We start from the raw sequence: 22,301 nt of genomic DNA, 5'->3' as shown, positions 1-22,301 counted from the left end.
CCCCTCTTTTCTTTGTATCTCTTTTGTTTTCGTTTCTAGAAGGGTATGGTTTATGTCCCCCCTTCTTTTTCATGTATTGTTTCCAAGCACCATCGTCCCGACAAAGATTTTAAAAGACGAAAAATCCATCATAGACTCAGTTTTTTGTTCCCACAATGAACGCGTAGTGGAATCAGAGTCGGCGTTGGGAGAGTGCGACCGGTTCGATGGCATAGGGTCCTCAAAACCCCAAAAAAAAATATTTTTGAATATAATAATATATATAAAATAATATTATATAAAAATAATATATAAAGATATTAATCAAATCAAAATATATACATATAAAAATCAGATGGGTCAAAATCAAATCAAAATATATGCATAAAAAATTTTGATGGGCCAAAAGCCATCAGACTACTACCCATCAAAGTCATATTACTAGTACCTAAAAGCCATCACCCATCAGACTACCTACAACTTATACGAAAATATATAAAAAAATAATTAACAAAGGGCAAAGTTAATCAGAGAAGCCCACTGACCAATTACCTAAAAGCCATCACCCATCAGACTACCTACAACTTGTACGAAAATATATAAAAAAATAATTAACAAAGGGCAAAGTTAATCAGAGAAGCCCACTGATCGAGGCAAACAATTCAAAGACAGTATTCCTCTCACGCCAAAATCCCATCACTATGTTCCACTTTCTTCTTTTCACAGCAGACTACCAGTACAAAAGCACCGGAATCATAGACGTTGTGTGACATCCCAAATCACCCGGGGAATGATCTTCAAATGTACATTCTCATCCCTACCTAGCACGAGGCATTTCAGGAGCTAACTGACTTCGGGTTCAATAGGAACTCTGAAGTTAAGCGAGAAGGAGGCCAGAGCACTCTCAGGATGGATGACCCACTGAGAAGTTGCTCGTGAATTCCCAGAAACAATAACCATGAGGGCTTGGTTGGGGCCCAAAGCAGACAATATCGTGCTACGGTGGTGGAGCAGGCCGGGGAAGTGATATGCCCCGGTCTGGGATGTAACACGTTGTGCCAATGTCCTAGATTCCCAGTGTAATTCCCTTCTCTCTTCGTCCCATTGTTAGATTTCCCACAAATTATTAAACCTTAATTTATAAATTTATGAAATTAAAGAGAAACTTCCAAATTATCAGAATGAAGGAGACTTCGATCAAAGCATGATATTTACTAATTTAAGTATATTGACTCGAAATTTGAAGATTTGGCTATTTTTCATCTATAATGTTTTTTTTTTGGTACTTTTCAGGGCAAAATGAAGAGAAGAGCAGTCACAAAAAATCGTTAGACGCACACATATTACGGGTTATCATGTTTCATCGTTCATACTTACTATAGTTTTATTGTGATCTTGTTTGAGATATAAAAGATAGCACTTATTAGAAAATATACATCTAGCTACTTGAAGCGTCAAAGAAAAAGAAAAGTTAAACAATTGATTCAGCCTAAAAAATGAGCTATTTCGATATTGTTTTTTAACATCAATACGTTGTTCAATTTTTTTTAAGATGTCGTATAAGAAGGGCCCTTTTATGAATTTCACAGAACCTCCAAAACCTCAGAAACAGCCCTGAGTTGAATGAGCGCAAATTTTCCACCATCGTCTATTCTTCAACCACGCAACAAAAATCTTGGGCAATTTTAATCCATGACAGTTCAATTTTTCGTAAACTGTTTTCGGCTCTACTTTATTGATAATTTATTTAATAGTTTTCAATTAAAAAACCAACGAAACTACAAGTTAAAAACAAAATAATTATTAAACTGCCCCTAAGCGCCAGTCTACTAGCCAATGTTGCTTGTTGGATTGCAGAGTGCGGTTTATCTAATGATGGTAGCTTCCCTTGGTTAGAGACTTACAACACCTTTGTACAAGATTTTTTAACCCCAACCGCAGAGTACTTAATTTTTTCAAAAATAATAAAGTTTACCTCCAACCATCGAGTTTCCCAAATAAATAAAAATATGCCGTAGATGTATTAATTAAACTTTTGAATTGGATCGATGGACATGACCAATGACATTTCAGCAAAAGAAAAACCCAACTCGATAAATGGGGCTGCTGATTAGATTAGAGCAAGTCAGTCAAGCTACATTATTTCGAAAAACAAAGTTTCAGTGTGATCGGGAGATTATAAACATGGTGGTTGTCCTTCTTCTCAAACTTCTCTTGTTTCAGCTACTTCCTTGTGCAGCTCCATTATCCTTCAACTTCTCCTCCTTCCCAAAAGTCCCCCGCAATTTATCTCTCGAGGGAGATGCTTCCGTCGACGGCACGTTCCTCCGTCTGACTATTAGTGCTGCCGACATCCAACGGAACAAAAGTGTCGGCCGAGCCACCTGTTCTCAACCCTTCCTCCTCCGCGAGAACGCCACCGGAAAACTCGCTGATTTCACCACAAACTTCACATTCGCCATCGACTCCTTAGGCAATACGCGCTACCGCGACGGACTCGCCTTCTTTTTGGCGCCAAACGGGTCCTCACTCAACACCACAGTAGGCCTAGGCGGCTATCTAGGCCTCCCCGTCATAGAGCTGCCAAATAATGAATCGACGAATCTGTACCCCTTTGTGGCAGTGGAGTTTGATATCTACAAGAATAACCGAATTTCCATCAAAGATCCTGACGGCGGTCATGTTGGTATTGACATGAACTCTCTCAAGTCTAAAGTTACAAAGCCTTGGAATGGATCCATTACAACCGGAGGGGAAAATACTGCTCGGATTCGCTACGATTCTGGATCCAAAAATCTTAGTGTTGTTTACACTAGTTTTGAGAATGCTTCCCTAGTGTGGAGGAATATTAGTTACATTGTAGACCTGAATGAGTACTTGCAGGGTTATGTTGTTGTTGGGTTCACTGCCGCGACAGGGACTCTTACAGCTCTACATAAAATCAACTCATGGAATTTTAGTTCTACAGAACTGCGCGATGAGAACGAGTTTAACAACTCGGCGCCAGTAAACGGGGTCAATGTCGGACTGCTTGTTGGGTTGGTTGTTGGTGGGTGTGTGGTTTTGGCTGGTGGGTTGGTTTTGGTTTGGTGCATTTGTTGGAGGAAGGGAAAAACAGGGGGAAGTAGTGATGATGAGGATCCTACGGTGAACGACTCGATCGATGAGGAATTCGAGAAGGGGACGGGCCCGAAGAAGTTTTCGTACAAGAAATTGGCTCAATCCACGGGTAATTTCGATGAGAAAAGCTTGGAGAAGGAGGATTTGGTGGGGTTTATAGAGGGTTCATAAAAGACTTGGACTCGTATGTTGCCGTTAAGAGGGTGTCAAGTCGGTCTAGACAGGGGATGAAGGAGTACGCGGCGGAAGTAAGGATCATCAGTCGACTTAGGCATCGGAATCTGGTGCAACTAATCGGTTGGTGCCATGAAAAAGGAGAGCTCCTGCTTGTTTACGAGTTCATGTCCAACGGAAGCTTAGATTCCCATTTGTTCAAACCGAAAACCTTGTTACATTGGGAGGCAAGATACAGAATTGCTCAAGGCTTGGCATCCGGGTTGTTCTATCTACACGAAGAATGGGAACAATGTGTGCTGCACAGGGATATTAAATCGAGCAATATTATGCTGGATTCAAATTTCAACGCCAAACTTGGGGATTTCGGATTAGCTCGACTTGCGGATCATGGAAAACAATCGCAAACCACGGTTCTGGCTGGAACCATGGGATACATGGCTCCGGAATGCGTTACCACAGGAAAGGCAAGCAAGGAAACAGATGTCTACAGCTTCGGAGTTGTTGCTTTGGAGATAGCTTGCGGGAGAAAACCCATTGATCCAAAGTTTGGAAGGACTCAAATTAACATGGTGGAGTTGGTTTGGGAGCTTTATGGAGAAGGGAAAATCATTGAAGCAGCTGACCCTAAATTGTGTGGAGAGATCGATGTGAAACAGATGGAGTGTTTGTTGATTGTTGGGCTGTGGTGTGCTCATCCGGATTACATGATGAGGCCTTCGATACTACAAACAATTCAAGTACTTAACTTCGAAGTTCCGTTGCCCATTCTCCCATCAAAGATGCCGGTGGCCAGCTACGTATCTCTTCCGGTACCATTTTCAATCTCGTCGAGTTACAATAGTGATTTGGAAAGACGTCAGACAGAGTCTTCGGGTCATGGTTACAACACCAACTCCTCACAATTCACCTCATCTTCTGCATCCAATTCTTCTCCATCAGCCTCACTTTTGTATACAAGATAAATTTAATCTCACTCTATTATACAAATATATAAATTTGCGTGTAATACACTTTTTATAGTTAATATCATTAAGTAAATATGTTCGACGACATATATAGTTGTTACTTTGATGATAATGAACTTACCATCATGTCGTAATTATATGTTATACTCATAAATTTATAACAAGAGATTGCAAGAGGGTTTGAACTGGGAAAGCAGTAAGTGAAAGAGAGGCTCTTTCTACCAGGGCATTCAGAAACGTACATGTCAAAATGCACAGAGAAAGAGCGTTAAAAGAAAAACCCAATACTCAAATATGACCACCAAGTTCAATCGACGACATCCATGTCCTCGGAATCTCAATGCATTCGGACAACAAAACATAAACAAAAAATCAGCTGCCGTCCATTCGTTCCTTCAGTGTTCGGCTGCCGTCCATTCATTCCTTCAGTTTTTACATCAAACAAACCAAAACACATATAGATAAATATATTATACACTATTGAATCTAGATACTATTGTAGTTTCAACAAGACAGTGAATCCAAAAAAGTCTTCTTGTAAAGTGTGAACAATGCAAAATAAAATACAGCAAAGTTCATTATTTTTGTAGTTTTGGAATGAAACAGAACCATTGATCAGCTAGTCCAAGGATATTTTCGACTTGAGTTCGATGAAAACGATGACCGTGTGCTGTAAAAACACTCGTTTCTTGGTTTACAAGAAAAGATGATCGCTCTACTTATTAGTTGACAAGTAATGTGCAAAATGTCTCTACATAAAGTTCGATACCATGGTTATCCATTCCGCAAAGCTTCTACCCCTCCTCCTCCTCTTCCTTCTGTTTATCCCTTCCGCATCTCCATTGACCTTCAATTACGACAGCTTCACCATTGGCAACACTGGTATATTTCTCGAGGGAGCAGCTTACATAGATGAGCAACTCATCAAACTCACCAGAAGCACCAGACAAAATAAAAATGTCGGTCGAGCCACCTACTATCAACCCTTCCTCCTCTGGGAAACCTCTACAGGAAAAATCGCTGATTTTACCACACACTTCATAGCTCCAAATGGTTCCTTACACAACATTCCAGCAGGAGGTGGTGGCCATCTTGGCCTGCCCGTCGAGGAACAACCAGGAGACACCACAAGGACGCTATATCCTTTTGTGGCTGTGGAGTTTGATATCTACAGGAATGAGCAGCCAGTAATCAGGGATCCGGTCGGTGATCATGTGGGCATTGACATCTACTCTCTCAAGTCTAACATTACCACTCCCTGGAATGGTGATATTAATGAAGGAAGACGAAACGATGATTGGATTAGTTATAACTCCATCTCAAAAAATCTGAGTGTTGCATTCACTAGTTTTCAAAATGGTACAAATGGTACTGAAGTGGAGGTGATCAAATATCTTTCTTACATAATTGATTTGAAACAATACTTGCCAGATTGGGTAATTGTTGGGTTCTCTGCTGCAACCGGTCAAGATATTGCTGTTCATAAGATCGTTTCATGGAATTTCACTTCTACTGCTCTGGTTGATGACGATCCTGTAAGAATGTGAGTATGAGATAGAGGAGTTTTAGGACCGGATATATGTGTTCAATTGGATAGAAAAGTCTTGTTAATAAAAGGAATGCTAATCCCTTATGAAGAGGGATTCTGTACAGCATGAAGATCAGAACAAGGAGACAAGAATTTGTTTCCTACATGGATTTTGATAGGGAATCCTAATCAGTTATGGTAAAGATTATATGTATATATATAGTGGCCTCTCTTCTCACAGGAAAACGCTGATATTCTGGACTTAATCCTATTTATAAGTCGAGCTCTTGATAACCTGCAAGAGAAGAGAAGGTGCACTGAAAGTTTGCTGCTATGGCTTCGGGTTCTGCTACAAGTGCAGGTATGTTCTTCTTGCTGTGTTTCTCAGATACATAAATTGAATATTTCTCTCTAAGTTGTAGTTCATGTTTTGGTCTTGGTGATTATGATTAAGGGTCTTACAGATCCTACGTACAACAAACCAGTATCTATTGCACCATTCCCCGGTGTTAAACCCAGGCCGGGAAAATCCAAAATGGGACTCCTGCTCGGGTTGGGTATTGCTGGGTTGGGTTTGGTTTGGTTCATATATCGGAAGAAAAGCAAAGCAGTAGACGGACGTGATGAGAATCCCTTTTGTAATAAACTGATTGATAAAGAACTGGAAAATGTAACCGGCCCAAGGAAGCTCTCTTACCACGAGTTGGCTCAAGCAAGCGACCAGTAATTTTGAGGAGGGAGAGAAGCTGGGAGAGGGAGGATTTGGATGGGTTTACAAAGGCTTCATAAAAGACTTTATTATTTTTTTTTTTTGGAAGGCGTAAAAGACTTAAACTTACAAGTTGGATCTAAACGAGGGTTTGTGGTTACCCAAGGGGAGTGTCATAAAGAAAGTGGGTGGATAACCCACTAAACCCACTTGAAATTAAAAAAATGGGGCCTTATGACCAAAACACCAAAGCATGAGTATGCTTTCTCTATATAAAAGGTCCACTAGTTCACACACACAAAAATGTGTGCACAGACGGAAGAGAGGAAGAAGATATGACAAAATAAGTTGGATCTAAACAAGGGTCTTTGGTTATCCAAGGGAAACAAGGGTCTGTGGTTATCCAAGGGAAGTGTCATAAAGAAAGTGGATGGATAACCCACTAAACCCACTTGAAATTAAAAAAATGGGGGCTTATGACCAAAACACCAAAGCATGAGTATGCTTTCTCTATATAAGAGGTCCACTAGTTCACACACACAAAAATGTGTGCACATACCGAAGAGAGGAAGAAGGTATGACAAAACAAGAGTTATCTTTGTACTTCTATTATTTCAGATAATGAAAAAAAGTAATATTGTTTTCCTAAGAACGTACTTCAGTTACAATTTCTATTAAGAAACCTCATAAATATTATATCTTATTTCATTTATTCCATTACACACATACTGTCGATTTTACTGGTTTTTATTGTTAGACAAATTATCCATGGAAACAAAATCAGTTATTCTCGCTGGTGGCCACCCTGACACACATTGACATGACTTTTCAATAGTTGAAAATATTAAAAATCAAATAATGACGACGTATTTTAATCAGACATTCACACCACTTGCGATTAGTTAAAAACAATATACCGACAAAAATCAAGAAAATTAAAAAGGGAGTTTTAACGAAAAGTCAATGGTACTGTTTACTTTTACGAAAAATCATATTTTTACATTAAAAAGTCAAACCTAATACTATTCATTTTACCCTTTATTTCGTCTTTATCGTTAAAACTCAAAGTTTTCAAACTCTTTTTATTAGTTTTCCTAATTAAAAATCCCTTTTTAAGCAGTTTCCAAGAAATGAAGGATAAAGAGTTGCAGATTGAACGTGTTGAAACTTGCTGGTTTCCGAACACTTTCAGTCGCTACGGTCAGTCAACCAGGTCTTCAAGTCCTTTCTATCCAACTTCTACATTTAACAATTGAAAAGTCCAACTCTCAAATATAAAACAAATCCCGACATTTCCAAGCATCATCGTCAATCCTTTTCAGACGTACTCTTCAAAAGAAAAGAAAAATCCATCATAGACTCATCTTTTGTTCCCACATGACCTAGGTGGTATGAGCTTATCCTTTCCAGCATCGACTATTCTTCAACCATACAACTAAAATCTTGGGAAATTTATCCACGAGAGTTCAAATTTTCGTAAATTGTTCAGTTTTTATGTTTTAGTTTTCAGTTTTACTTTGTAAGCAAAAAATTGATAATTTATTTGATAGTTTTCAGTTAGAGAAAAACTAAATTAAAAATTGAAACAAAATAATTACTAAACCGCCTCTAAATAACTTAAATGAGTCTTAGTGACTGACTAAGATCTAGTTACTAGCACTAATAAATAGTTAAAATGAACAAACCGTCACATGATTTTCATACGCTTATTTTTTACCTCTTTGGTGCAATGTCCACATCTTTTAGATGACACAAAACACATACGATTATGGATATTAGTCTTTCTACACACGTCCATGCACATAAGCACATGTAAAAATAAGTAAAAATATGCCGTAGATGTATTAATTATGCATGACGGTGTATCTAGAAACTTTTGAATTGGATCGTTGGACATGACCAATGACATTTCAGCAAAAGAAAAACCCAACTCAATAAATGGGGCTGCTGATTAGATTAGAGCAAAAAAAATTTCAGTGTGATCGGGAGATTATAATAAGTAACCAATGATATTTTAGCAAAAGAAAACTTCCGCTACAGAACAAGTCAACTGCTCATTTTCAAGTGAACAATGGCGGCTGCAGATAAAAACCCTAAAAAAAAATTAAAATAATAATAATTAAACTCTACAATCTCTGCTATATTTTGAGATGATCACAGTTTAATCTGTAAAAGCATTACAAACATACTATTAAAATGGTGGTTGTCCTTCTTCTCAAACTTCTCTTGTTTCAGCTACTTCCTTGTGCAGCTCCATTATCCTTCAACTTCTCCTCCTTCCCAAAAGTCCCCCACCATTTATCTCTCGAGGGAGATGCTTCCGTCGACGGCACGTTCCTCCGCCTGACTAATAGCGCTGCCGACATCCAACGGAACCGAAGTGTCGGCCGAGCCACCTGTTCTCAACCCTTCCTCCTCCGCGAGAACGCCACCGGAAAACTCGCTGATTTCACCACAAACTTCACATTCGCCATCGACTCCTTAGGCAATACGCGCTACGGCGACGGACTCGCCTTCTTTTTGGCGCCAAACGGGTCCTCACTCAACACCACAGTAGGCCTAGGCGGCTATCTAGGCCTCCCCGTCATAGAGCTGCCAAATAATGAATCGACGAATCTGTACCCCTTTGTGGCAGTGGAGTTTGATATCTACAAGAATAACCGAATTTCCATCAAAGATCCTGACGGCGGTCATGTTGGTATTGACATGAACTCTCTCAAGTCTAAAGTTCCAAAGCCTTGGAATGGATCCATTACAACCGGAGGGGAAAATACTGCTCGGATTCGCTACGATTCTGGATCCAAAAATCTTAGTGTTGTTTACACTAGTTTTGAGAATGCTTCCCTAGTGTGGAGGAATATTAGTTACATTGTAGACCTGAATGAGTACTTGCAGGGTTATGTTGTTGTTGGGTTCACTGCCGCGACAGGGACTCTTACAGCTCTACATAAAATCAACTCATGGAATTTTAGTTCTACAGAACTGCGCGATGAGAACGAGTTTAACAACTCGGCGCCAGTAAACGGGGTCAATGTCGGACTGCTTGTTGGGTTGGTTGTTGGTGGGTGTGTGGTTTTGGCTGGTGGGTTGGTTTTGGTTTGGTGCATTTGTTGGAGGAAGGGAAAAACAGGGGGAAGTAGTGATGATGAGGATCCTACGGTGAACGACGCAATCGATGAGGAATTCGAGAAGGGGACGGGCCCGAAGAAGTTTTCGTACAAGAAATTGGCTCGATCCACGGGTAATTTCGATGAGGGAGAAAAGCTTGGAGAAGGAGGATTTGGTGGGGTTTATAGAGGGTTCATAAAAGACTTGGACTCGTATGTTGCTGTTAAGAGGGTGTCAAGTCGGTCTAGACAGGGGATGAAGGAGTACGCGGCGGAAGTAAGGATCATCAGTCGACTTAGGCATCGGAATCTGGTGCAACTAATCGGTTGGTGCCATGAAAAAGGAGAGCTCCTGCTTGTTTACGAGTTCATGTCCAACGGAAGCTTAGATTCCCATTTGTTCAAACCGAAAACCTTGTTACATTGGGAGGCAAGATACAGAATTGCTCAAGGCTTGGCATCCGGGTTGTTCTATCTACACGAAGAATGGGAACAATGTGTGCTGCACAGGGATATTAAATCGAGCAATATTATGCTCGATTCAAATTTCAACGCCAAACTTGGGGATTTCGGATTAGCTCGACTTGTGGATCATGGAAAACAATCGCAAACCACGGTTCTGGCTGGAACCATGGGATACATGGCTCCGGAATGCGTTACCACAGGAAAGGCAAGCAAGGAAACTGATGTCTACAGCTTCGGAGTTGTTGCTTTGGAGATAGCTTGCGGGAGAAAACCCATTGATCCAAAGTTTGGAAGGACTCAAATTAACATGGTGGAGTGGGTTTGGGAGCTTTATGGAGAAGGGAAAATCATTGAAGCAGCTGACCCTAAATTGTGTGGAGAGTTCGATGCGAAACAGATGGAGTGTTTGTTGATTGTTGGGCTGTGGTGTGCTCATCCGGATTACACGATGAGGCCTTCCATACAACAAACAATTCAAGTACTTAACTTTGAAGTTCCGTTGCCCATTCTCCCATCAAAGATGCCGGTGGCCAGCTACTTATCTCTTCCGGTATGATTTTCAATCTCGTCGAGTTACAATACTGATTTGGAAAGACGTCAGACAGAGTCTTCGGGTCATGGTTACAACACCAACTCCTCACAATTGACCTCATCTTCTGCATCCAATTCTTCTCCATCAGCCTCACTTTTGTATACAAGATAAATTTAATCTCACTCTGTTATTCGAATATATAAATTTGCGTGTAATACATTTTTTATAGTGAATATCTTTATGTAAATATGTTAGGCAACATATATAGTTGTTACCTTGATGATAATGAAGTTGCCATCATGTCGTAATTATATGTTATACTCATAAATTTATAACAAGAGATAGCAAGAGGGTTTTTACTCGAAAAGCGGTAAGTGAAAGAGAGGTTCTTTCTACCAGGGCATTCAGAAACGTACATGTCAAAATGCACAGAGAAAGAGCGTAAAAAGAAAACCCCAATACTGAAATATGACCACCAAGTTCAAACGACGACATCCATGTCTTCTCAATGTCAATGCATTCGGACAACAAAACATAAACAAAAAATCAGCTACCGTCCATTCGTTCTTTCAGTGTTCAGCAGCCGTCCATTCATTCCTTCAGTTTTCACATCAAACAAACCAAAACACATGTAGATAAATATATTATGCACTCTTGAATCTAGATACTATTGTAGTTTCAACAAGACAGTGAATCCAAAAAAGTCTACTTGTAAAGTGTAAACAATGCAAAATAAAATACAACAAAGTTCATTATTTTTGTAGTTTTGGAATGAAACAGAACCATTGATCAGCTAGTCCAAGGATATTTTCGACTTGAGTTCGGTGAAAACAATGACTGTGTGCTGTAAAACACTCGTTTCTTGGTTTACAAGAAAAGATGATCGCTCTACTTATTAGTTGACAAGTAATGTGCAAAATGTCTCTACATAAAGTTGGATACTATGGTTATCCCTTCCGCAAAGCTTCTACCCCTCCTCCTCCTCTTCCTTCTGTTTATCCCTTCCGCATCTCCCTTGGCCTTCAATTACGACAGCTTCACCATTGGCAACAGTGGTATATTTCTCGAGGGAGCAGCTTACATAGATGAGCAAGTCATCAAACTCACCAGAAGCGCCAGACAGAATAAAAATGTCGGCCGAGCCACCTACTATCAACCCTTCCTCCTCTGGGAACCTCTACAGGAAAAATCGCTGATTTTACCACACACTTCACATTCATGATCGATTCAGGTCATGCCGACGGGATGGTGTTTTTCATAGCTCCAAGTGGTTCCTTACTCAACATTTCAGCAGGAGGTGGTGGCCATCTTGGCCTGCCCGTCGAGGAACAACCAGGAGACACCACAAGGACGCTGTATCCTTTTGTGGCTGTGGAGTTTGATATCTACAGGAATGAGCAGCCAGCAATCAGGGATCCGGTCGGTGATCATGTGGGCATTGACATCAACTCTCTCAAGTCTAACATTACCACTCCCTGGAATGGTGATATTAATGAAGGAAAACGAAACGATGCTTGGATTAGTTATAACTCCAGCTCAAAAAATCTGAGTGTTGCATTCACGAGTTTTCAAAATGGTACAAATGGTACTGAAGTGGAGGTGATCAAATATCTATCTTACATAATTGATTTGAAACAATACTTGCCAGATTGGGTAATTGTTGGGTTTTCTGCTGCTACCGGTCAAGATATTGCTGTTCATAAGATCATTTCATGGAATTTCACTTCAACTGCTCTGGTTGATGACGATCCTACGCACAACAAACCAGAATCTATTGCACCATCCGGTGTTAAACCCGGGCCCGGAAAATCCAAAATGGGACTCCTGCTCGGGTTGGCTATTGCTGGGTCTCTAATTTTGTTTGCTGGGTTGGGTTTGGTTTGGTTCATATATCGGAAGAAAAGCAAAGCAGTAGACGGACATGATGAGAATCCCTTTAGTAATAAACTGATTGATAAAGAACTGGAAAATGTAACCGGTCCAAGGAAGTTTTCTTACCACGAGTTGGCTCAAGCGACCAGTAATTTTGAGGAGGGAGAGAAGCTGGGAGAAGGAGGATTTGGAGGGGTTTACAGAGGCTTCATAAAAGACTTAAACATACAAGTTGCTGTTAAGAGGATATCCAGCGGATCTAAACAAGGGATGAAGGAGTACGCATCAGAAGTACGGATCATTAGCAGACTTAGGCATCGGAATTTGGTGCAACTCATTGGTTGGTGCCATGAAAAAAGAGAACTACTACTCGTTTATGAGTTCCTGCCAAACAGAAGTTTAGATTCCCATCTTTTTAAAGAAAATAGCTTGTTGAGTTGGCAGGTGAGATACAACATTGCCAAAGGGTTGGCCTCTGCGTTATTGTATCTACATGAAGAATGGGAACAATGTGTGCTTCACAGGGATATCAAGTCGAGCAACGTTATGCTGGATACAAACTTCAACGTGAAACTTGGGGATTTTGGGTTAGCTAGACTTGTAGACCATGGAGAACAGTCACTAACAACAATTGTGGCAGGAACCCGAGGCTACATGGCTCTAGAATATGTTACCACAGGAAAGTCTACCAAGGAATCAGACATCTACAGCTTCGGAGTTGTTTCTTTGGAAATAGCTTGTGGGAGAAAACCCATCGATTTCAAATTAGAAAGTAGCCAAATCGAACTGGTGAAGTGGGTTTGGGGGCTTTATGAAGAAGGGAATGTTATTCAAGCAGCCGATCCAAAACTCTATGGTCATTTTGATGAGAAACAAATGGAGTGCTTGATGATTGTTGGGCTATGGTGTGCTCACTCGCAATATATATTCAGACCTTCAATTCAACAAGCGATTCAAGTGCTTAACTTCGAAGTTCCATTGCCCATTCTCCCATCAAAGATGCCGGTGGCGACCTATATTGCTCCTCCAACATTATTCTCAACATTGGTCAGTGACAGTGACACTATTACTTCTGAAAGAGGTCAAACTGAGTCTTCAGGAACGCCCCATAGCCTCACAATCACCCCATCTTCTACAACAAAATTTGTGACACCGTCAACAACATTTCAAAGTGCACAATAAACATATATTTCAATGTAAAATCGCATTCATTATCCAATATACCAAAGTAATGCAGACGGTGCACTTCAAATCAATTCCCATTTCTGATTTCTGTGAAGACCACAACGTCGAATCTAACATTAGTAGTAGCAACTGTGTTTTCAATTGTAAGTTTTCACACAAAGAAATGTCAACATGCACAATAAAAGAGTAGCAAAATTTGTACCTGGTGATGAATGAAGAACTGAACTGTATCTTTTGCATTCAAAGAGGTTGGTCGGCTCATGAACGTTCAATTGTTGATCTTTCATCTTTTTAATTAAAGCTTAATCCATACCGAAATTAATCAAACAAAATTGATCAAGATTCAAGACCCACATTGAAAAAAATGATCAAACAACCAAATTAAAAAAAAAAAAAAGGAAGAGATAATGAGTTTTGCCTAAAATACCAGAAATCGTGATTATTATTTATTTTATTTTTTTGTGGAAAGTTGCCTTATTCCAACATAATAATTACACAAGAAAAGACACAGATACATATACATAAACAAAACAAAAAAGGACCTCATAAGCAACTAAAAATCCCAAAACAAAGAAAACACAAGAAATCGTGATTAGGCACCAATTTTAGAATCTGGAAGTTCCCCGAATAGAGAGTGATGAGAATGACGCAACCTATAACAATTGAAAGAAGGAAAAATGAAGTTTTTGTTATCTACCTTTTCCGTTGATTAATTCAATCTAATGACTAGAAAGAAAGAGGGAATTCATTAGCACTTGGCATAATTAAGGAGAAAGAGTGGAGAAAGAAAAGCTCTTACAGAATTTACGCCTAGAATCTCCCCTGATGCTCGTTTCTTGCAATGCAAGCAACCTGCTTCACAAAACGGATGGACCGACTTTACCATTTTAACATGTGTCCCATATGTTTGATGAACATAACAATGGGGAGACTAAACCAATTACATTGAGAAAATGTCCTACATATTAGAGACACAAGTTCCTTCCCCAAGGTGCTCTACTTGAGAATACTATTCATGTCCAGTCCCAACCACCAAACGGAGTTGAACTCAAATAGTTTTGTCGACTAATTCAAATTTCAATAGTCTCTTTTTTTTTATCCTACTTTGGTTCAAATTTTCATCCCTATCGAAATCAAAACTAGTCAAACAAAATTTACTTGTCTCCTCACATTCATAGTATATGTGTGATTGCTAGTAAAAACGGAAGAGAACACAAATTTCACCAAAAATAACCACAAACCAAACCTTACTACAATGTCACCATACCATATCATCGAAAGAAGAAAAGTAATGTGAAATTTGTAGAAAATCTCCTGTGAATTTGTTCATATTTCACCGGACCTTTTAGTTTTTTGTTCTTATTTTTTTAGCAAACCCTGTCTTTTGCTCATGGTACCTACCAGCATTTTTTTTTACTTTTTACTGTTTAAGCATTCTTATTAGATAAAATCTCTTTCATGTATGAAGGGGTCAAATACTCCTAATATTATTAATATCAGGTCATTCTCCACTTCTATAATTTACTTCTTTTATCCGTTCAAGATAATGGTTATGACCAAAACAAATTAAGACAAAACAAACAAACAAAACAAAAAAAGACAGAGAAAATAATAGAAAGAAATGAGGTCATGACTAGGAGCGTAACTTAGATGGTATGGTTACACTACTGCGGTATCTCGTGCCAATCATACAAAATAATGTAAACCAAAATATATATATATATATATATATATATTTGTATTATTGACACGGGACACAAAAAGGTTTATACGTATTATGTAAGTCTTTCTCCATAAATAGATCAGTAGAAGAACCTCACTCTAAGATATGATTTCTAACCATTTCCAAGCCGTTTCTGTGTCAATGCATTTTAGACAAAAAAAATTTCACTTGCCACACTACATGAGCCGACCTTTCTTTAATTTAGACAAGAAATTTTATTGGTGACGTCATGTGTCGATCCTAGATGAATGTCGGGATCAGGGAGTGACAGCTTAGCACTTGGCATAATTAAGGAGAAAGAGTGGAGAAAGAAAAACTCTTTCAGAATTTACGCCTAGAATCTCCCTTGGTGCTCGTTTCTTGCAATGCAAGCAACCTGCTTCACAAAACGGATGGACCGACTTTACCATTTTAACATGTGTCCCATATGTTTGATGAACATAACAATGGGGAGACTAAACCAATTACATTGAGAAAATGTCCTACATATTAGAGACACAAGTTTCTTCCCCAAGGTGCTCTACTTGAGAATACTATTCATGTCCAGTCCCACCACCAAACGGAGATAGTTTTGTTGACTCATTCAAATTTCAATACTCTTTTTTTTTCCCTACTTTGGTTCAAATTTTCATCCCTATCGAAATCAAAACTAGTCAAACAAAATTTACTTGTCTCCTCACATTCATAGTATATGTGTGATTGCTAGTAAAAGCGGAAGAGAACACAAATTTCACCAAAAATAACCACAAACCAAACCTTACTACAATGTAACCATACCATATCATCGAAAGAAGAAAAGTAATGTGAAATTTGTAGAAAATCTCCTGTGAATTTGTTCATATTTCACCGGACCTTTTAGTTTTTTGTTCTTATTTTTTTAGCAAACCCTGTCTTTTGCTCATGGTACCTACCTGCATTTTTTTTTACTTTTTACTGTGTAAGCATTCTTATTAGATAAAATCTCTTTCATGTATGAAGGGGTCAAATACTCCTAATATTTTTAATATCAGGTCGTTCTCCACTTCTATAATTTACTTCTTTTATCCATTCAAGATAATGGTTATGACCAAAACAAATTAAGACAAAACAAGCAAACAAAACAAAAGAAGACAGAAAATAATAGAAAGAAATGAGGTCATTTCTGCAAAGGAGGCTGATTGTCTGGCTCTGGTGCCTTTTCATGTCTTCCTATTTTGTGCGGTCACTGTTAAGCCACGTCAACATTTTATATTAATTTTTTAATAAAGATAATAAGACAAAAAGTAATAAAAATATAAAATGTTGACGTAATTTAACCGTGACCACACAAATAAAAGGGCATGGAAGGACACCGCAACTAGGAGGCAGACAATCTGCCTCCTTCAGCAAAAGGAAACTTCCGTCTCAGATCAAGTCAACTGCTCATTTTCAAGTAAACAAAGGGGGCTGCTGATAAAATATTAAAAATTAAAAAATAAAAAATAAAAAAAATAAAAATTAAACTCTACAGTCTCTGCTATATTTTCAGATGATCACAGTTCAATCTGTAAAAGCATTACAAACATACTATTAAAAATGGTGGTTGTCCTTCTTCTTCTCAAACTTCTCTTGTTTCAGCTACTCCCTTGTGCAACTCCATTATCCTTCAACTTCTCCTCCTTCCCAAAAGTCCCCCACAATTTATTTCTCGAGGGAGATGCTTCCGTCGACGGCACGTTCCTCCGCCTGACTAATAGCGCTGTCGACAGCTACCAGAACTGGAGCGTCGGCCGAGCCACCAATTCTCAACCCTTCCTCCTCCGCGAGAACGCCACCGGAAAACTCGCTGATTTCACCACAGACTTCACATTCGTCATCAACTCCGATGGCAAAACGCAATATGCCGACGGACTCGCCTTCTTTTTGGCGCCAAACGGGTCCTCACTCAACACCGCAGTAGGCGTAGGCGGCTCTCTAGGCCTCCCCGTCACAATCCCGCTAAATAATGAGTCGACGAATCTGTACCCCTTTGTGGCAGTGGAGTTTGATATCTTCAGGAATAAACAAACTTGCGTCAATGATCCTGTCGGCGATCATATTGGTATTGACATCAACTCTGTCAATTCTAAAGTTTTAAACCCTTGGAATGGATCCATTACAACCGGCGGGGAAAATAATGCTCGGATTCGCTACGATTCTGGATCAAAAAATCTTAGTGTTGTTTACACTAGTTTTGTAAATGGTGTCCCAGTATGGAGGAATATTAGTTACACTGTAGACCTGAATCAGTACTTGCAGGGTTATGTTGTTGTTGGGTTCTCTGCCGCGACAGGGACTCTTACAGCTCTACATAAAATCAACTCATGGAATTTTAGTTCTACAGAACTGCGCGATGAGAACGAGTTTAACAACTCGGCGCCAGTGGTTCCTGTGCCAGAGCCGAACCCCATTGTTGAGCCCGGGAAAGGAAATGGGGTCAACGTCGGACTGGTTGTTGGGTTGGCTGTTGGTGGGTGTGTGGTTTTGGCTGGTGGGTTGGTTTTGGGTTGGTGCATTTGTTGGAGGAAGGGCAAAACAGGGGAAAGTAGTGATGATGAGTATCCTATGGTGAACGACTCGATCGATGAGGAATTCGAGAAGGGGACGGGCCCGAAGAAGTTTTCGTACAAGACATTGGCTCAATCCACGGGTAATTTCGATGAGGGAGAAAAGCTTGGAGAGGGAGGATTTGGTGGAGTTTATAGAGGGTTTATAGAAGACTTGGACTCGTATGTTGCTGTTAAGAGGATATCAAGTGGGTCTAGACAAGGTATGAAGGAGTATGCTGCAGAAGTAAGGATCATCGGTCGACTTAGGCATCGGAATCTGGTGCAACTCATCGGTTGGTGCCATGAAAAAAGAGAGCTCCTGCTTGTTTACGAGTTCATGTCCAACGGAAGCTTAGATTCCCATTTGTTCAAACCTAAAACCGTGTTACATTGGGAGGCAAGATACAGAATTGCCCAAGGCTTGGCATCCGGTTTGTTCTATCTACACGAAGAATGGGAACAATGTGTGCTGCACAGGGATATCAAATCCAGCAATATTATGCTGGATTCAAATTTCAACGCCAAACTTGGGGATTTCGGATTAGCTCGACTTGTGGATCATGGCAAACAATCGCAAACCACAGTTCTGGCTGGAACCATGGGATACATGGCCCCAGAATGCCTTACCACAGGAAAGGCAAGCAAGGAAACAGATGTCTACAGCTTCGGAGTTGTTGCCTTGGAGATAGCTTGCGGGAGAAAACCCATTGATCCAAAGTTGGGAAGGACTCAAATTAACATGGTGGAGTGGGTTTGGGAGCTTTATGGAGAAGGGAAAATCATTGAAGCAGCTGACGCTAAATTGTGTGGAGAGTTCGATGCGAAACAGATGGAGTGTTTGTTGATTGTTGGGCTGTGGTGTGCTCATCCGGATTACACGATGAGGCCTTCGATACAACAAACAATTCAAGTACTTAACTTCGAAGTTCCGTTGCCCATTCTCCCATCAAAGATGCCGGTGGCTAGCTACTTATCTCTTCCGGTATCATTTTCAATCTCGTCGAGTTACAATACTGATTTGGAAAGACGTCAGACAGAGTCTTCGGATCATGGCTACAACACCAACTCCTCACAATTCACCTCATCTTCTGCATCCAATTCTTCTCCATCAGCCTCACTTCTGTATACAAGATAAATTTAATCTCACTCTGTATAATAATACATAGGAGATTTTGGGTGAAAAATTGTAAAAGGATGTTTTGAGAATCATCTGGAGAATACCTCTTTAATTCTCACTTTCTCCTTAAGAGTTGTAGTTCTGGGCAGTGTGATGGTGAGATATTTTTAAATTTGTTCCAATTATAGTAAAAGGTAGCATACTTTTCTTCTCGTGATTCACTATCTCTTGGTTATTTAAATTCTCATCAGCTCGGTTCACCCATCTTTTGGTTATTTAAATACTTATCAGCTCAGTTCCCTCATCTCTTGGTCATTTAAATTCTTTAGAAATGCCTGTATTGATTTGTGATTTTGTTGGATTTACTTTGGTGAAATGTGTGTTATCTGCATTGGTACATTTTAGGGTGTGACTCCGTTCGTACCGTCTTTGTAGTGCATCTTTCTTGCAAATTATTCATGCCTGTTGTGGACAAAGGTTTCAAAACCCATAGCGAAGCGCGTGCAATTTTTCTAGTAACAACTGAAACAAGGAAAGATGAAGTTTTTGTTATTTACCTTGTTTTTCCGTTGATTAATTCAATCTAATGACTAGAAAGAAAGAGGGAATTCATTATCACTTGGCATAATTAAGGAGAAAGAGTGGAGAAAGAAGAGCTCTTTCAATTTTACGCCTAGAATCTCCCCTAGTGCTTGTTTCTTGCAATGCAAGCAACCTGCTTCACAAAACGGATGGACCGACTTTACCATTTTAACATGTGTCCCATATGTTTGTTGAACATAACAATGGGGAGACTAAACCAATTACATTGTGAAAATGTCCTACATATTAGAGGCACAAGTTCCTTCCCCAAGGTGCTCTACTTGAGAATACTACTCATGTCCAGTCCCAACCACTAAACGGAGTTAAATTCAGATGGTCTTGTCGACTAATTCAAATTTCAATAGTCTCTTTTTTTTTCCTACTTTGGTTCAAATTTTCATCCCTATCGAAATCAAAACTAGTAAAATAAAATTTACTTGTCTCCTCACATTCATAGTATGTGTGATTGCTAGTAAAAACGGAAGAGAACACGAATTTCACCAAAAATAACCACAAACTTTACTACAATGTAACCATACCATATCATCGAAAGAAGAAAAGTAAAGTGAAATTTGTAGAAAATCTCCTACGAATTTGTTCATATTTCACCGGACCTTTTAGCTTTTTGTTCTTATTTGTTTAGCAAACCCTGTCTTTTGCTCATGGTACCTACCTGCATTTTGTTTTTACATTTAACTGTTTAAGCATTCTTATTAGCCATTTCTATAATTTACTTCTTTTATCCATTCAAGATAATGGTTATGACCAAAACAAATTAAGACAAAACAAACAAACAAAACAAAAAAGGACAGAAAATAATAGAAAGAAATGAGGTCATGACTAGGAGCGTAACTTAGATGGTATGGTTGCACTACTACGGTATCTCGTGTCAATCATACAAAATCATGTAAATCAAAACTTATATATATTTTTGAATCATTGACATGGAACACAGACGGTGTACACGTATCATGTAAGTCTTTCTCCATAAATAGATAAGTAGAAGAACCCAACTCTAAGGTCTCGTTTGGCATACCGTATAAGACCATCGGATAGTACTAATAATACGAAACCGATGTATGGTAAGTTTGGTATTAAATAAGCACCGAATTATTTAATCCGGCCTCACCATTTCCAAGCCGTTTCTATATCAACGCATAGACAAAAAATTTTCACTTGCCACGCTGCATGGCCCCGCCTTTCTTTAATTTAGACAGGAAATTTTGGACCGTCACCGTGGTATCACACTGTCACACTCTTTTGACTCTTTCTGCAAACAATTGAAGACTACTATGCAACAACATACGAGATTCAACAGCGCGTGGTGATGATTGAGGACAACGGTGACAATCTAATGTTCCAGTCTCCTAACCTTCATGCACGTGTTTACATGCGTACAAAAATTATTATTTGAATCAAGACTGTTATGTGTGAATTATACATTTTAAATGTATTTATATGCGTGAATTGTTTTAATTATGACAAAAAGAAAGTCAAACATTTGGACTAAATGAATAATTTTATACTATGCTAGGAAAAAAAAATCTCTCATAAACCAATCAAAGTAGCTGAATTCATATAATAAAATTGATCTTTCAAATTCCACTACATTCTATTGAATTTACATTAAAAATAGAGAAAATAATATTTAACAAACAACTGATTGAATCACATTATTGTGTGTGTGCGAAAGGTTTTTTTTTATCATCAGCTCTACACGCCTCTTAAGATGTTTTGAACGTGTTTAAAAATAGAGAAAATAATATTTAATAAACAACTGATTGAATCACATTATTGCTAGCTCATTGTGAGGTACTAATTACAACAAAAAAAAATATTATTAGAAAACACTGTTTTTATGACAAAATTACCTCTGTATTATTTGATGCATTATTTGAGCTGCTTTTGAAAATTTTTGTTTGGGGGCATTTCTCTCCAAAACATTTTGGTGAAACCTATGAGCGCAGGACCCTAAATGGAGCATGCACGCTTCATATATAAAAGATTGGTTAAATAGCCAAAATGGTCCCTAAGATTTACATAACACATCACTTTGGTCCCTGAGATTATCCATCATCCATCATTTTGGTTCTTCTATTAAAAACTCTTTGGGCAATTTTCAAAGCTTCGTAACTCAATCGTTTCTTAACCAAATTCGACCCATAATATATCAAAAATGAAGATAGGAAAGTGTATAACAAGATTATACCTATTTGGAAACCCAATAGTTGCCGGAGATGGCTGGAAAATAGCCTCAAAGGTGACTGGCCCGCGGGAAAACTGGAAAACTCGACGGAAACTAGGTAAACTTTAAATGTTCATAACTTCTTCAATAATCAACGAAATCGAGTGATTTAAAAATGAAAACCATACTTCTCGACGAGACAAAAAGAATGGTATCTTTCTCGACGGCTAACTTGCCGTGGTTTGGCCTAAAAATGGCTCGAAAGTGGCTAACTCAAAAACGGTTAGCCACTTTCGAGCCGTTTTCTTGCCAAACCACGATGAATTAGCAATTAAGAAAGGTACCATTATCTTCGTCTCGTCGAGAAGTATGGTTTTTGTTTTTGAATCACTCATCTCGTCAAGAAGTATGATTTTCGTTTTTAATGGTAGGTTTGTTTGGCTAAAGGACCCTGGTTTTACTCGTAGCGTCCTATAGAAGATTTCTTAAGTAAGGGTTAGGTTTTATGC

At 39.0% G+C, this 22,301-nt stretch overlaps 1 protein-coding gene and 2 pseudogenes across 1 annotated transcript; all 3 read left to right on the top strand.

Annotated features, from left to right (window-relative positions):
* Window positions 1–2,161: 2,161 nt before the first annotated feature.
* Window positions 2,162–19,246, top strand: LOC126617446 (L-type lectin-domain containing receptor kinase IX.1-like; annotated as a pseudogene).
* LOC126617447 (L-type lectin-domain containing receptor kinase IX.1-like) lies at window positions 8,660–10,890 on the top strand. The gene has a single exon (XM_050285508.1). The coding sequence runs from the start codon at window positions 8,675–8,677 to the stop codon at window positions 10,604–10,606; it is 1,932 nt and encodes a 643-aa protein (XP_050141465.1). The 5' UTR covers window positions 8,660–8,674; the 3' UTR covers window positions 10,607–10,890.
* On the top strand, window positions 10,987–13,636 carry LOC126615367 (L-type lectin-domain containing receptor kinase IX.1-like; annotated as a pseudogene).
* Window positions 19,247–22,301: the final 3,055 nt, after the last annotated feature.

Source organism: Malus sylvestris, chromosome 3 (genome assembly GCF_916048215.2).
Source record: "Malus sylvestris chromosome 3, drMalSylv7.2, whole genome shotgun sequence".
Classification (NCBI taxonomy): domain Eukaryota; kingdom Viridiplantae; phylum Streptophyta; class Magnoliopsida; order Rosales; family Rosaceae; genus Malus; species Malus sylvestris.
This window is presented reverse-complemented; position numbering and strand designations above follow the sequence as displayed.

Bases quoted from the DNA above. Each gene is read 5' to 3' on its own strand.
- LOC126617447 (XM_050285508.1), top strand. From the start codon at position 8,675: ATGGTGGTTGTCCTTCTTCTCAAACTTCTCTTGTTTCAGCTACTTCCT.